Genomic DNA, 15,771 nt, shown 5'->3' with positions numbered 1-15,771 from the left:
GGAGGGTGGTGCTCAAATTTAAGATCTCATTTGGTGACTAATTAATCCAAGCAAAGACTCTGGGACATATTGGTGTGGTCTAACCTTAAAGGGAAACATTCATTTTGGAGGGCCCAGAAAGGATGAGATGTGTTTGAAGAAAATGGCCAGAATAATTTTTCAAACATATAAATACACACGTGCTGCAATTGTCAGTCTCAAGTTCAAAACTTTATTTGCAAGGATGTTAATTTTTTTTTTCTTTAAAGATACCCAGTTCTGAGGCCCTTAACACTTGGCAGAACTCCTAACTACAGATATGCATGCTGTCGGGGTTAGATAAATTGGAAATAGACTACAAGCAACTGTTAAAAATCGGTGATAACACTGGGGTGTCTGAGAAGGAGTCTCTCTGTGTTTGTTTTTTTTTTTTTAAGATTTATTTAAGAGAGAGCAGGGGGAAGGGGCAGAGGGAGAGACTGTGCTGAATGTGGAGCCCGACGGTCTCCATCTAACAACCCTTAGACCACCACCTGAGCCAAAACCAGGAGTGGGATGCTTAACCAACTGCACCACCCCAGATTCTCTGTTTCTTAAAGAGAAATTTTGGTTCTAGAAATTACTGTTCCATATTATAATACTACCTGTAGTTCAGCAGCATGGAATTCTGTATCGTTGGGTTTTTTGTGGGTTTTTGTTGGTTTTGTGTGTCTGTGTGCACACGCTGCTGGTGGTATAATGTGTATAACCTAAAATGTGCCGTTTTATTAATTTTTTAAAAGATTTTATTTATTTGAGAGAGAGCACACAACAGAAGCAGACTCCCCACTGAGCAGGAAGCCCAACGCAGGGCTCAACCCCAGGACCCCAGGATCATGACCTGAGCAGAAGGCAGACACTTAACTGACTGAGCCACCCAGGTGCCCCTAAAATGTGCCATTTTAACCGTGTGAACTAAGCCACCTGGTCAGAGATCAGTGGGGCTAATTCTGGGGGTGGGGGAGGTGCTCTAACGCTGCTTCCAGATCAGTCTAGGGTTTGACCTTGGCTTGAATAACCTGGCTTTTTGATACTACTCAGTGAGCTGTTTGAAGGACTCGACTCTGAACCAACACTGTACAAAGAACCATAGTAGTGTACTGAGGAATGTACTGCAAGTGCTGTCCCTTCTGAGTCTGTTTTCCACATTCTAAAATGAAGCTCTGGCAAGGATTCTAGGATCTCTTCCTGCTCCTTACTCTCTGATTCCATGAGGTTCTGTATGCTAGAGCAAATGGGAAAACAAGTGACCCCTCCAGTTTAAGACTGTACCTATTGCTGGGGGAACTGAACAGGAAAGAGGTCTCAAATTCACTGTGAGCTTGCTGCCAATCTGACCTCCCACCTACTACCCCTAGTATGGTCATTCTTTCTTGGATCCCACCCTGGTTTCTTTTTTTTTTTTTTTAAAGATTTTATTTATTTATTTGAGACAGAGAGAATGAGAGAGACAGAGAGCACATGAGAGGGAGGAGGGTCAGAGGGAGAAGCAGGCTCCCCGCCGAGCAGGGAGCCCGATGCGGGACTCGATCCAGGGACTCCAGGATCATGACCCGAGCCGAAGGCAGTCGCTTAACCAACTGAGCCACCCAGGCGCCCCCCACCCTGGTTCCTGATGAAAGAAGAAACCCAGGATGCTGATCCTGGAATCTTCAGGCTGGCAGTCAGATAGGCCTGAGCTCCAATCTTGGTCCTGCTGTTTATGAGCCAGACAACTAGTTACTACTCTGAGCCAAATGTTGTGCTTTGTGACAGGACTGAACCTCCAAGGTAGCCTGCTGGAAAGGTTTTGCCCAGGCACCAGCACACTGTTGCAATGGCTGGATGACTGTGACTCTCTGGACTGTTAACCAGTGCCAGATGTAGGTGTGGACAACTAGGCAAGTATCAAACCCTCTCAGAACCCTAAGCTACTCTGGACATGTGAAAGGAGGAAGCATAGCTATGCTCAGTCCTTCAAGTCAGGACAGGCTTTCTGAAAGAGGTGGGTGCTGAAGTAAGCCCAGCTTGACCTCAGGAAGAGAGGGCTTTTCAGGTAGAATCTAACAATGCCAGCACAGGGCTCACTGCCCTGTCACATTGCCACAGGCCAGAAAGGCTTTAGAATCCCAGAGCGGGACTTCCAGGGCAGGCCCCTGAAGTTTTTGTACCTGAAAGTCAAGGGCTGTTTGCAGAATTACACAACCTCCTCCCACCCCCATATATCCCATTCTTTTGTATCTCTAGAGATTGTATTAATAGGAAAAGGGAGAGGGGTACGTGTTTATTCCTTTGACTTCCACAGTAGCATTTACCAGCAGAATTCTTTCCAGCAGCGGGTGCCAAGAATTTTTTTTTCTTTTTTTAATGAGAGAATAGCTTAAATTGCGAGATTCTGTACATTAACTTTGAGTGTACAGAGAACTGGGAAACATCAGGCTATATTAGGGGCAGAACACCTGGGTCCAGGAAAGACATTAGTGATTCAGTCAGCAAGAGATTCTTTGAGAAGTACACCAAAAGGTAACAAAAGGTGTAAATTATTATTTGGATTGAAAAAAGGATAAAAGGGCACCTGGATAGTTCAGTCGGTTAGGCGTCTGCCTTCGGCTCAGGTCATGATCCCGGGGTCCTGGGATCGAGCCCCTAATCGGGCTCCCTGCTTGGTGGGGAGTCTGCTTCTCCCTCTCCTTCCGCCCCTCCCCTCCACTCATGCTCTGTCTCTCGCTCTGCTCTCAAACAAATACAAATTTTTTTTTTTTACATTTATTTATCTGAGAGAGAATGAGTGAGAGCACAAGCAGGGGGAGGAGCACAGGGAGAGGGAGAAGCAGACACCCCACCGAGCAGGGAGCCCGATGCAGGGCTCGATCCCAGGTCCCCGGGATCATGACCCGAGCCGAAGGCAGACGCTTAACCGACTGTAGCACCCAGGCACTCCTAAATAAAAATCTTTTTCTAAAAATTAAAAAAAAGAAAAAATGATATAGCAACATTCATATTTATTACGGCAAACATTTGTTTGTATAAGTTCTGTATAATTACTATATTTTTCTTCATTTCCCAAGAATGATATAATGAAAATGACATTTAAGGAAACTGAAATAAGAAATTACCTTACAGAGTAAATATTCCTCGTATGTACCTGATTTCATTCATGTTACTCCTCCCCCATCTCTGTTTGACTAAATGTTAAAGAGCAGTTCCAGGGCCAGCCCCTGCTCCTCAGATCACTTGTGACTTGCCTACGCCCAACTAGAAGTGACTTTTTTCTGTATGGATCCTTCCATAGCATTTTCTTTGACTTTCTCTCTTACCACTTGCCACTTTCTTTTATTATGGAAAGTAAGTCCACATCTTGCATCAGCTACTTTTGGTGATCTCCTTGTAGGGACAGATTTATGACTGAGTTATCTTTTTAACCCCAGGGCTTTCCACGTAAGTGTTTATAATGGTTTCCTCAATGAAAATGTTATGGACAAACCACCTTGTGAAACATCACTCTGTGTATTATTTTTCTCCTTTTTTCTTCACCTGTTGATTTCTCTCCTACTGCGTGTGTGTAGAGGATACCAAGTGTTGGGTATCCAGCTAGTCCTTGAACCAGCACATGGTAAGGTCCAGTAGGCATTAGGTGCTCTGTAAGGGCCTGTTGGATGGATAGATGGAAGAGGTCTATGCTGAGTTCCAGTCCTGTTTCTCACACCCAGCTGCTGCATGTCCCCAGACTCCTCATCAGGACTTCGTCCTATGCCTCTAATGAACTGTGTAGGAAACTGCTTTGAAACAGTCATAAGTTCTGCCTATGCTATATAACCTACTATTATTTTACCCAATACATTTCTTCTGGAAATACAGGAACAGCAAATTAATTTTTTTAAAGATTTTATTTATTTTGACAGAGAGAGATAGAGTATAGGCAGGGGGAGCGGCAGGCAGAGGGAGAGGGAGAAGCAGGCTCCCTGCTCATCAGGGAGCCCTATGTGGGGCTCGATCCCAGGACCCTGGGATCATGACCTGAGCCGAAGTAGACGCTTAACCGTCTGAGCCACCCAGGCGCCCTGCAAATTAATTTTGTAAGAATTATTATATTTGGGGCGCCTGGGTGGCTCAGTCGTTGAGTGTCTGCCTTCGGCTCAGGTCATGATCCCAGGGTCCTGGGATGGAGCCCCGCATCGGGCTTCCTGCTCAGCAGGAAGCCTGCTTCTCCCTCTCCCACTCCCCCTGCTTGTGTTCCCTCTCTCGCTGTGTTTCTGTCAAATAAATGAATAAAATCTTAAAAAAAAAAAAGAATTATTATATTTATAAATCAAAAGAATATAGGTACATATTCTTGTCTGGTACTATCTTTTTTTTTGGTAAACAGTTTAAATGATACCTAAACATCTTTCACCAGAGACAATGCACTGATTACTTCCTTTGTTGTACAATCTTCTATTTTCTCTGAAGTTGAAAACAGCATCGTTTTTCATTTGCTTACTTTTCTATGTATCATCCAAATGTTCCAACAGATGTATTAAAGGCCTCTCAGCATCACTGTCCATGTTTCATAAGTATCAGAATAATCCACCATAAATCAATGTTTTTTAAGATTTTATTTTTAAGTAACCTCTAAACTCAGTGTGGGACTCAACCGACTAAGCTAAACAGCTACCCCAATCAAATTTTTTAAATACTTAAGCGTGAAAGAAATTCCACCGTATGTTTTCGGAGTCACTAGCCCAGTTTCCATCCACGGGAGTTCCCAGGGTCAGTCAGTCACTTAGCGCGTTTCTGCATTTCATCTAATCCTTCCCCGGCCCTGGGAAGCAGGCCTTACGACACTTCACAGGCGACGAAGCTGAGGCTCAGAAAGGCCCAATGACCGGTCCCAGCGCGCGCGACAAGGGATCCTCGTCGCCCCACAAAGCTCCACACTCCGCCGGCCCCGGCCGCCTGGGCTTCCCAGAGGCCCACGCCGCTCCCACCAGCCTCCTCTCCGTGCCCGCCCGCCCCGCCCTCTTCGACCACGCCCCTTCCCCCCTTGGCCAAGACCCGCGCTTCTGCGCTTCCGGCGTGCGAGTGCTTCCGGCGTGTGCGTGCGGTTCCCCGCGCGCTGAGCCCAGGCGTGGTGTGGCGATGGCTGCCGGCGGTAGCGACCCGCGGGCCGGCGACGTAGAGGAGGACGCCTCACAGCTTATCTTCCCCAAAGGTGGGGGTGGCGTTGCCTCAGGCCTGGCGTTGCCCAAGGCCTGGCAGTGGCAGGCAGCCGGGCGGGTCGCCGGCGCGGAGAGGGGCAGGGAGGCTGGGGGATGCGGCCGTGGGAGGGGCCCGGGCGGCAGGATGCCTCGAGAGGGGCCAGTTGGATTCCACGGTTGCTGCCCTGGAAACTTAGGCGCCCAGCTCCACGCTGCTCCTGAGCAGCCTCTTCCTACTTCCTACTTACTGTATTTGATAAACCGCGAAGTGCTGCAGGGATGTGGCAAGGATGAACAAAGCCGACACTAGTTACAGTGGTAAGGACAGATTTTAATAAGTCATACACGAATTGTAGGGGCGCTTGGCTGGCTCAATCCGTAGAGCATGCTAGTCTTTTTCTTTTTTAAACATTTTAGTTATTTGAGAGAGAGAGAGAGAGCATGGGGAGCGGGCGAGAGGGAGAGGGACAAGGAGACTCCCGGCTTAGCGGGGAGCCCTCGCCGGGTCTCGATCCTGGGACCCTGAGATCATGACCTGCGCCAAGGGCGGACGCTTAACGCCGGAGCCACGGAGGCTCCCGGAGTCTGCTGGTTTTGATCTCAGGGTCATGAGCCTGGGCACGGAGCCTGCTTTAAAAAAAAAAAAAAAAAAGTAATACATGATTGCAATAGGGAAAAGAGCTAGTGTGTACTGAACTCAGTTTCGATTAGGTGACTGGGCATTTTAAAGGGAGAATGAAGGAGTGGAGGGGTTAGCCGCGTCTCCGTAGGATCAAGGAAGTGAAAAATTACAGAAAGCGGGAAGGGGAATTGATTGGTCCGTTTGAAACCCATTTAGTTTGTCAACTGGCGCTTATGGAATTTAGACTTCTACTCTCCCACAGCACTTTCTCTGAATTGAGAGACAGGGGCCCTATCTTCAGGTGTTGGCTGGGACAGACAGTAAATTATTTTTAACAGTAGCTGTCAGTTTTCACTGGCAGGCGCTTTAAAGGGGCTAGGGTCCAATGTAGGAATGTGGTCTTGAGCTGTTAGAAATTATGTTGGTATTTTGTTCATGTCTTTTTGGGCCAAAGTTGAAGCCCCAAACCAGGGCTCAGAGAAACCTGGCTAGCGTTTGGTCAGTCTTTGTCAGATGGCTAAAAGTACAGCACAGTTAGCTATCAGCGAACTTCCTTTGTGCAGTGACCTGTACTTTATTTGTAATTTAGAAACCGAAAATAAGCAGGAAGCTTAAGAGTTTTAAAATACCATATTTTACAGGTACTGGAAAATGTAAATAGGGGAAACCTTAACAATATCCACCTGTTTTATTTTATTTTTTTTTTAAAGATTTTATTTATTTATTTGAGAGAGACACAGTGAGAGAGGGAACACATGCAGGGGAAGTGGGAGAGGGAGAAGCAGGCTTCCCGCGGAGGAGGGAGCCCAATGTGGGGCTCAATCCCAGGACCCTGGGATTATGACCTGAGCTGAAGGCAGACGCTTAACGACTGAGCCACCCAGGTGCCTCTACCCACCTGTTTTTAAATTATTGTATACACAGTAAAAAAAATGAAACTCTACACCCTTTCACCCAGAGGCAATACTGTAAACAATTTAGTATTTGTCCTTCCAAACTAATTTTATATTTATAAATAAATATATACATACGCCTTTTTATTTGTAAAAATGAGATTATGCAAAAGGAATGCTATAGCCTTTTAAAATTTTGATGATATATTGTGTAGTCCTTTTTCTTTCTCTTTCTCTCTCTCTCGGCCCAATGTGGCGCTTGCATTCATGACCCCAAGATCAAGTGTCACATGCTGTACCGACTAAGCCAGCCAGGCATTTCGTCCTATCCTTTTATTTTATTTTATTTATTTATTCATTTATTTATTATTTTTTAAGATTTTATTTGTCAGAGCACGTGCGCACTAGCAGGGGTAGCAGCAGGCAGAGGAGGCAGAACAGGCTGTGGGAGAAGCAGGCTCCCTGCTGAGCAAGGAGCCAAAGGTGGGGATCCCAGAACCCTGGGATCATGACCTGAGCTGAAAGCAGATGCTTTTTTTTTTTTTTTTTAAGATCTTATTTATTTATTTATTTGACAGAGAGAGACACAGCGAGAGAGGGAACACAAGCAGGGGGAGTGGGAGAGGGAGAAGCTAGCTTCCCACGGAGCAGGGAGCCCGATGCGGGGCTCGATCCCAGGACCCTGGGATTATGACCTGAGCTGAAGGCAGACGCTTAACAACTGAGCCACCCAGGTGTCCCAGGTTTTTCTCTTTAAACCTAGTTTTTAAAGTTCGCTCACTGGTATTCTTACTGGTCAAGAGGATTATTTTAAATGAGTATCAAGGGTGAGCCCAAATGTCCATCGCCTGATGAATGGATAAAGATGTGGAATGGAATATTGTTCAGCCATAAAAAAGATTGAAATCTTGCCATTTGCATTAATGTAGATGGAACTAGAAACTATCATACTAAGCAAAATAAATCAGAGAAAGACAATACCATATGATTTCACTCATACGCGGAATTTAAGAAACAAAACATGAACGGGAAGAGAGAGGCAAACCCAAAAACAGACTGTTAACTATAGAGAGAAAACTGAGGGTTCCTGGAGGGGAGGTGGGCGGGGGGAATGGGTTAAATGGGCGATGGGTATTAAGGAGGGCACTTGATGGGTGTCGTGTAAGTGATGAATCACTAAATTATATACCCGAAAATAATAATATACTGTATGTTAACTCACTGGAATTTAAATAAAAACTTGAAGCTAGAAAAAATAAGTATCAAGATTTGTGTGATGGTAAATATTTGAAGTAGGGTTAGTAGGGAAACTACATAAGATTATGAAATCTGGAGGGTAGGGACTTCTGACACAGGTCCAATGCCTAGTATGTAATAGGTGGTGATCTGGGTGAATGAGTAAATAACAGATTTGTACAGATACAGAAACAGAATTTGGGATGCATTTTTTTTTAAGATTTTATTTATTTATTTTAAATTTTTTTTTTTAAGATTTTATTTTATTTATTTGACAGAAAGACAGCGAGAGAGGGAACACAAGCAGGGGGAGTGGGAGAGGGAGAAGCAGGCTTCCCGCAGAGCAGGGAGCCCAATGCGGGGCTCAATCCCAGGACCCCAGGATCAGGACCTGAGCCACCCAGGCGCCCCTGGGATGCATTATTAATGTGTGTTTCCAAATACTTGGCCCTCCCTAACATGTAATAATTCTTAAAATAGTATAATATTAGTATTATGGAACCAGATTATCAGCTCAAGGAAGCTAAAGAGAAGTAATTGTTGGCCGTGCTCTATTTTGAAATCAGTAACTGGCCTCATTGGATACTGATGTGTCATTATTTAATAGCACATCCAGGTCAGGTTCTTTGATGTTAGAAACTGTCTAGCCAGACTGAGCTAAATTTTAGTATCTTATGAATGCTACTGTGCCTTATGGTACATCAGTCTGGACAACGATAAAGCTGTGGGATATGAGGCCTCTGGATTTATGCAGGGACAAAAACTTGCTGTTAGTCTCGAGGCAAAATGAACATTTAGATGCTCTTTTGAAGGAATATTTTCAGCTGACATTTGTGCTTCTCACAAATAGAGTTTGAAACAGCTGAGACACTACTAAATTCAGAGGTTCATATGCTTCTGGAGCATCGAAAGCAACAGAATGAGAGTGCAGAGGATGAACAGGAACTTTCTGAGGTCTTCATGAAAACTTTAAATTACACAGCCCGTTTCAGTCGTTTCAAAAACAGAGAGACCATTGCCAGTGTCCGTAGGTGAGTGCTAAAGAAAGTTTTTAATAATCCATACTGTTGGACATCTGCGTGTAAAATGCTTTTTCCTCCACCACCGCGTGGTGGTGGGCATCATCTGTACCATTAATATAAGAAAAATAATGTCTTTGTCAGAAATTTAAAAACTGCTTGTAAGACCAAAATTCTCTTCGGCCACCTTGCCCTAAAAAACACACAGCAGTGTTTGTGGGTTGTTGTTTGTTTTTTTTTTAAATAAAGTGGGTTTATTACTCACCTTAAATGTCTTCAAGATCTTTATATGTTAATAAATATAAATCAGGAACATTCTTTCTGAATCTTTGCTCTGCCTCAGACAGCAGCTTTTAGCACTTTTTCCTAAGGCATTGCTTCTCAAATTGGGTCAGATGTAACCTGGAAAACAGTGATGTGCTAAGGCATATATGAGGTCATGGGAAAAACACATCTTCAGCTATCAGTTTTATTTGATGGTAGGTGATTGAAAACTTCTACATTAAAACAAACAGATACCAGCATATTATGGAATAAAACAAAAAAATGTATGTGAATTCTTGAATTAAATTACAAGACTTAAAACCTCGCAGATGCAGAAAGTCATTTGAGCCTGTGCCCCCTGGTCACCTAGGGATACTTGTTTGCTCTGCTCCAGTGAAAATGCTTGAGAAGTACTGTCCTTAGGGAGAGCTGGTGTACAAAAAAGATGTACATACACAGATACTTTTCAAAGAGCCATTTATAATAGCCAAGGTTGCGGGGGGAACCTGAAACATTCAACAGTAATTAAATAAATTATGGTAAATAATTTGGTGAGATAATATATTGTCATTTAAATTGTGTTAGAAAATGAAAGTGTTCACATCTTAAGTATGCAAAAAATGAAGGTGATGAGATTATATGTGAAGTGTATATATATATAATTTTTCTAAAAAGCAAGTGTGTGTATGTTATAAAAAGTGTGGGTGTACACATGGAGAAAAGATTGGAGGGAAATGTGCAGAGCTTCTTAGCAAAACTACAAGCTCTTGGGCCTAGGAGATGACCTGGACACATTCATGAATAAAAGATCTCAGTATTATAAACATGTTGGTTCTCCCCAAATTAATGTGTACATTCAGTGCCATTCTGCAGCCTCAGGGGAATGGAGGGGTGGCTAATAAAATGATCTTAAATTTGTAAGAATTGTCAGGAAAAAAATTTTTTTTTTTTTTTTTAAGATTTTTATTTATTTATTCATGAGAGACAGAGAGAGAGAGAGAGAGGCAGAGGGAGAAGCAGGCTCCCAAGGAGCAGAGAGCCCGATGCGGGGCTCGATCCCAGGACCCTGGGATCATGACCTGAGCCGAAGGCAGACGCCTAACCATCTGAGCCACCCAGGTGCCCAGGAAAAAAATTTTTTAAGAAAAATGAAGGTGGGGGGCGCCTGGGTGGCTCAGTTGGTTAGGCAGCTGCCTTTGGCTCAGGTCGTGATTCCAGGATCCTGGGATCGAGCCCCGCATCGGGCTCCCTGCTCATTGGAGAGCCTGCTTCTCCCTCTCCCTCTGCCTGCCACTCTGCCTGCTTGTGCTCTCTCTCTGTCAAATAAATAAATAAAATCTTTAAAAAAAAAAAAATGAAGGATGGGGAGGGAGTGCCTGGGTGGCTCAGTTGGTTAAGCGTCTGCCTTTGGCTCAGGTCATGATCCTGGGGTTGTGAGATCAAGCCCCGAGTGACGTTCCATGCTGAACATGGAGTCTGCTTAAGATTCTCTCTCTCCCTCTCCTCACTGCACATGCATGCTCTCTTTCTCGCTCTGTCTGTCAAAAATAAATTTTTTTTTTAAGATTTTATTTATTCATAAGAGACAGAGAGGCAGAGGGAGAAGGAGGCTCCCTGCTCCGTGGGGAGCCTGCTTCTCCCTCTGTCTCTGCCTCTCTCTCTGTCTCTCATGAATAAATAAATAAAATCTTTAAAAAAAAAATTAAAAAGAAAATTCAGCTACAGATTCAAATACAAATTTATTTTATATGAGTCCAGTATATGGTAAAGATGGCACTATAATTTAGAGAAGAACTATCTTTAACAGATTTTATTTATTTATTTTTTTTAGAGAGCAAGAGCACGCACGGTGTTGGGGGGTTGGAGAGGGAGAGAGAGAATCTTAAGCAGGCTCCCCAGCTAGCACAGAGCCCAACGTGGGCGCATCTCACCACCCTGAGATCATGACCTGAGCCAAAATCAAGAGTTGGACGCTTAACCAATTGAGCCACCCAGGCCCCCCTAGTGGGGAATATTTTAAAACAAAGTTCAAACACTATACCTTATACCAAACTTGACTCCTGAGGAATTAAGGATTTGAATGTAAACCATGGTGAATAAAGTGCTGTGTGATAAAATGAGTAAGTACATGTATTATTTTGGCTGTGGTTAGTAGGACTTTAAATGGGGGGAAACTTGATTGATAGTTGATGTAAGCTTTGTGAGGGCATATGTTCATTTTACAACAATCCCCTCCAAACAGATACGTACACTACTTTATAAACCTCTTCTCATGTAACTAAGTTTATAGTATTTTCTTTAGTAAATGAATATAGCTTTACTAAGTGACAAAGTTATGAGACAGAATGTGTGTTTATATTCTAAAACAGAAAAGTGTTTGGAATGGTACACTAAGATAATTACATTGATTCTGTGTAAGTAGTGATATGGGCAGCTTTTACTTTTCTGTCCTGTATTTTTGAAATTTTGTATAACTAATAGGCTTGTAATAGAATGATAAACACAGTAAATGTTTTGTTTCTGGACAGATAATTAAGGTCTTCTCTGAAACCAGATTTACCATGGATGAGAGCTATTTTTTTTTTTAAAGATTTTATTTATTTGAGAGAGAGAGAACAGAGGGAGAGGGAGAAGCAGCCTCCCCACTGAGCAGAGAGCTCAATGTGGGACTTGATCCCAGGACCCTGAGATCATGACCTGAGCCAAAGGTAAATGCTTAACCAACTGAGCCACCCAGGTGCCCCAGATGAGCTCTATTTTAAGAGCTAAATGTGGGGGCGCCTGGGTGGCTCAGTAGTTAAGCGTCTGCCTTCGGCTCAGGTCATGATCCCAGGGTCCTGGGATTGAGCCCCGCATCGGGCTCCCTGCTCAGCGGGAAGCCTGCTTCTCCCTCTTCCACTCGCCCTGCTTGTGTTCCTTCTCTTGCTGTCTCTCTCTGTCAAATAAACAAATAAAATCTTAAAAAAAAACCCAACTAAATGTGTAAGAAACCAAGATAGGATTTGACAGCGTTTTATACGATTTGGACTAGAAGTGCATTTAAAATAAGATGCAGTTTATACACATTTGTACAAAGTAAGGTATGCCTGTATTTATTTTTTAGATTTTTTTTGTTCTGTTTTTGTTTTGTTTTAGATAAGTTTAAAAGAGAATTTCCTCCAAGTGAAAATATACAAACATCATGTGTTTGACATAAAATTAATGACGAAAGAAGCAAGGCAGAGTGATAAGAGCAGAGAACAGCAAAATAAATTCTTAGGGGAAAGGTTGTATAGTCCATAAGGTATATAGTGGTTTTTCTTTTTTCTTTTTTTTTTTTTAATGATTTTTTTTTTAAAGGTTTTATTTATTTATTTGAGAGAGAGCACATGAGAGGGGGGAGGGTCAGAGGGAGAAGCACACTCCCTGCCGAGCAGGGAGCCCTATGTGGGACTCGATCCAGGGACTCCAGGATCATGACCTGAGCCGAAGGCAGTCGCTTAACCAACTGAGCCACCCAGGCGCCCCTATAGTGGTTTTTCAAAAGTTATAATAGCAAGGGGTTCTCAGGCCTGATGTGTTCTTCTCACTATTGTTGTCTGCCTGATTTCATTGTAACTTCCTGTTCTCCAAGAATAGGAACAGGAAGTGATTTGAAAGTGGGATTTTGCAGCCAAGCTAACCGTATGGAAAGATTGCAAGTGCTTTACTTTTTTCTTACTAACTACCTTTTTTTTTTTTTTTTTTTAAGATTTTATTTATTTATTTGAGACAGAGAGAATGAGATACAGAGAGCATGAGAGGGAGGAGGGTCAGAGGGAGAAGCAGACTCCCCGCCGAGCAGGGAGCCCGATGCGGGACTCGATCCCAGGACTCCAGGATCGTGACCTGAGCCGAAGGCAGTCGCTTAACCAACTGAGCCACCCAGGCACCCCTTACTAACTACCTTTGATTCTCTTTTTCCTACTCATCATTCTTTGATTTTTGTTTGTTTTGACTTTCTCCTCACGGTCAGCTTGTTGCTGCAGAAGAAGCTTCATAAATTTGAGTTGGCCTGTTTGGCCAACCTTTGCCCCGAGACTGCTGAGGAGTCAAAGGCACTGATCCCAAGGTTAGTACAGTCACTGTGCTAAGTTCTGTATATTAAATTCCTACAAGTAGAATTACTGTTTCTAAAAGGTGTGTGCATTTAAAATCGGTACAGATAGCACCAACGTTGAATGGAGTGCCCTTTTTAACAGGGTATGAAAATGGTGGTTTTATAGCATGCCAACTGTTAGCAAAAATGTGGGACAGCTGAACTCTCACACTGGTGGTAGGACTGCAAATTAGTAGAGTCACTTTGGAGAGCAATTTGGCTACATCTAGTAGAGTTAAAAATGATTATACTCTGTGACCCAAAAAATCCATTCCTGGGTACATGCCTAAAAGCAACTCATGCAGTTCCATAAGAAGGCATGTATTCTAATGTTCATTACTGCAGTGTTAGTGATAACAGAAACTTGACAGTCTGTCAGTAAACAAGAGGATGGATAAATCATTTATGTAGCAGTGAAAAAATTAATGAACTAGAACAACATGGAATAATAACAAATACCAAAATCAATTTGGAGTGAAAAAAATTGCAGAAGGATACACGTAGTATGATGCCATTTCCTATAAAGTTTAAAAACAGTGCTGCGTATGGCTTATAGATACATTTACATATGTATATAGTAAGTATAAAAATATGTATAGAAATGATAAATACAAATTTAGGATAATGGTTAATTCTGGGAAATGGGGGGAGCATACACAGAGCCATTAATTTGTTCCTGTTGTGTTTATTAAAGAAATCTAAATCAAGTAGGGGTAACTGTTAAGGTTAACTTATTTTCTATACTTTCGTAACTCTCTGAAACACTTCATATGTTTTTAAAAGGAATGGCAGAAATACAACTGAAGGGTGAAAGTGTATGTTTAGAGGAGAAGTGGGCAAGTGGTGCTCAAAGATTAGCGTGTGTTAAAGAGGATATTGTCAGTCGCTGAGACACTCATTTCTTTTGGTTTTCTTCTTGTAGCCTGGAGGGGCGGTTTGAAGATGAGGAGCTACAGCAGATTCTTGATGATATCCAGACCAAGCGCAGCTTTCAATATTAGTCTCCAAATACCACTCTGCTGCTGAGGGAACTACATCCCAAGCCCAGCACCACTGTCCTGATGTCTGGAGCTGACTTACACAGAAATTCCATTGCACTTGGGCTTCCTTTGGATAGAACAACCCAGCTTGGTCTTGGTTTAGGTTGCTATTTCAGATTTGACTATTGGACCATGATAACCTGACCTTGCCTCTGGGAAGGGTGAGGTGGGGTGATATGCATATAAGCTACACTGTTGACTACCTCATACTATGGTTTTGGCCCCTGTGTTATTTTTAAGTTTTTGTTTTGTTTTAAGATTTTTTTTTTTAAGTAATCTCTATCCCCAATGTGGGGCTTGAATTCAGTACCCCAAGATCAAGAGTGGCATGCTCCACTGACTGAGCCAGCCAAGCACCCCTTTTTTAAGATTTTATTTTTTTAGCCTCTGTTATTTTTGATTCCTAAGATTTCATGTTTTAATTTCAATGTGTTTATAATTTTTGCAACTACAGGAAACAACAGTCTTATCTAAATGCAAAAGGAAGAATTAAGGGGTACTTGGCTGACTCGGTAGAGCATGTGACTCTTGATCTCGGGGTGGTGAGTTCAAGCCCCACATTGGACATGGAGCCTACAAGCAAAAACAAAAAACCCCAAACAGGAACCCCAAATACAAATGCAAAAGGAAGAATTAAACAGGCCCTGTACCATCATCTGAAATCCTTACAGAAAGGATGATAGTGCTAATGACTGTGAGACAGCATTGACATCCTTGTACTTAACCCAGAAGTCAAGGAGCAAGGTCACCATGGAAAGCAGTTACACTGAGGATAACTGCCAAGCATGGAGGGCCCATACATAGCCTTGAGGTACATCAGTACTTGACCTTTTTTCTTGGACTGTTGAAGAATGTAGATTTGGAGGCAGTGGTCCTAAAGCACTGTATTCTCACTCCTAAAGATTTTTTTTTCCTTCAGAGGACAGACTTGAAGGTCTGAATACTTTGAAGACTCCTTGGATAGGGCATCCAGTCCAAACCTCTGTCTTGCTATTTAGTAGCAGGTGATCTCTGTTGGGGGTGATTTGGAAAGAGGGAGCCTGCCCCCTCCTGGGCCACTACAGTGAAGTCACTCCATGTAAAGCAAGTTGGGGGAAACTCTTTAATAGCTGAACATTCTAGCTTTGTGCAGTGGCGGTATCTTAGCCAGTGAGCTTTATCCAAGGTGCAATTGTTGCTAATTGAAAGGAAAAAAAATAGCTAAACATTCTAGCTTTGATTTTTCTGAAAGGAAATATGCCTATTTTCTTCACAATTTGGAGGTTTTTGTTTGGAGTACTTGTTGACTCCAAATGAATGCATGATCCAAAAACAAAAAAAAAGGGAGAAATAACAAAGTCATTTTTTTTTTTTTTTAAAGTAGGTTCCAGGGACGCCTGGGTGGCTCAGTCGGTTAGGCATCTGCC

At 42.9% G+C, this 15,771-nt stretch overlaps 1 protein-coding gene across 2 annotated transcripts; it reads left to right on the top strand.

Annotated features, from left to right (window-relative positions):
- Positions 1-5,043: 5,043 nt before the first annotated feature.
- On the top strand, positions 5,044-15,546 carry POLR2D (RNA polymerase II subunit D). 2 transcript variants are annotated; one of them, XM_035008284.1, is made up of 4 exons: positions 5,044-5,188; positions 8,776-8,956; positions 13,203-13,298; positions 14,248-15,546. In XM_035008284.1, the coding sequence occupies exons 1-4, from the start codon at positions 5,116-5,118 to the stop codon at positions 14,324-14,326; spliced, it is 429 nt and encodes a 142-aa protein (XP_034864175.1). In that variant the 5' UTR covers positions 5,044-5,115; the 3' UTR covers positions 14,327-15,546. The 2 variants fall into 2 exon arrangements, with proteins under 2 accessions (XP_034864175.1, XP_034864176.1); XM_035008285.1 differs by lacking the exon at positions 5,044-5,188 and adding an exon at positions 5,294-5,492.
- The last annotated feature ends 225 nt before the right edge of the window (positions 15,547-15,771 follow it).

Source organism: Mirounga leonina, unplaced genomic scaffold, assembly GCF_011800145.1.
Source record: "Mirounga leonina isolate KUSES-001 unplaced genomic scaffold, KU_Mleo_1.0 Mir_151, whole genome shotgun sequence".
Taxonomy (NCBI): Eukaryota; Metazoa; Chordata; class Mammalia; order Carnivora; family Phocidae; genus Mirounga; species Mirounga leonina.
This window is presented reverse-complemented; position numbering and strand designations above follow the sequence as displayed.

What these genes read in the sequence shown, in the direction of transcription:
- POLR2D (XM_035008284.1), top strand. Translation starts at nt 5,116, where the DNA reads ATGGCTGCCGGCGGTAGCGACCCGCGGGCCGGCGACGTAGAGGAGGAC. An exon ending in ACAGCTTATCTTCCCCAAAG is followed by an intron (nt 5,189 to 8,775) that starts GTGGGGGTGGCG and finishes TCTCACAAATAG; the next exon opens with AGTTTGAAACAGCTGAGACA. An exon ending in TCAAAGGCACTGATCCCAAG is followed by an intron (nt 13,299 to 14,247) that starts GTTAGTACAGTC and finishes TTCTTCTTGTAG; the next exon opens with CCTGGAGGGGCGGTTTGAAG.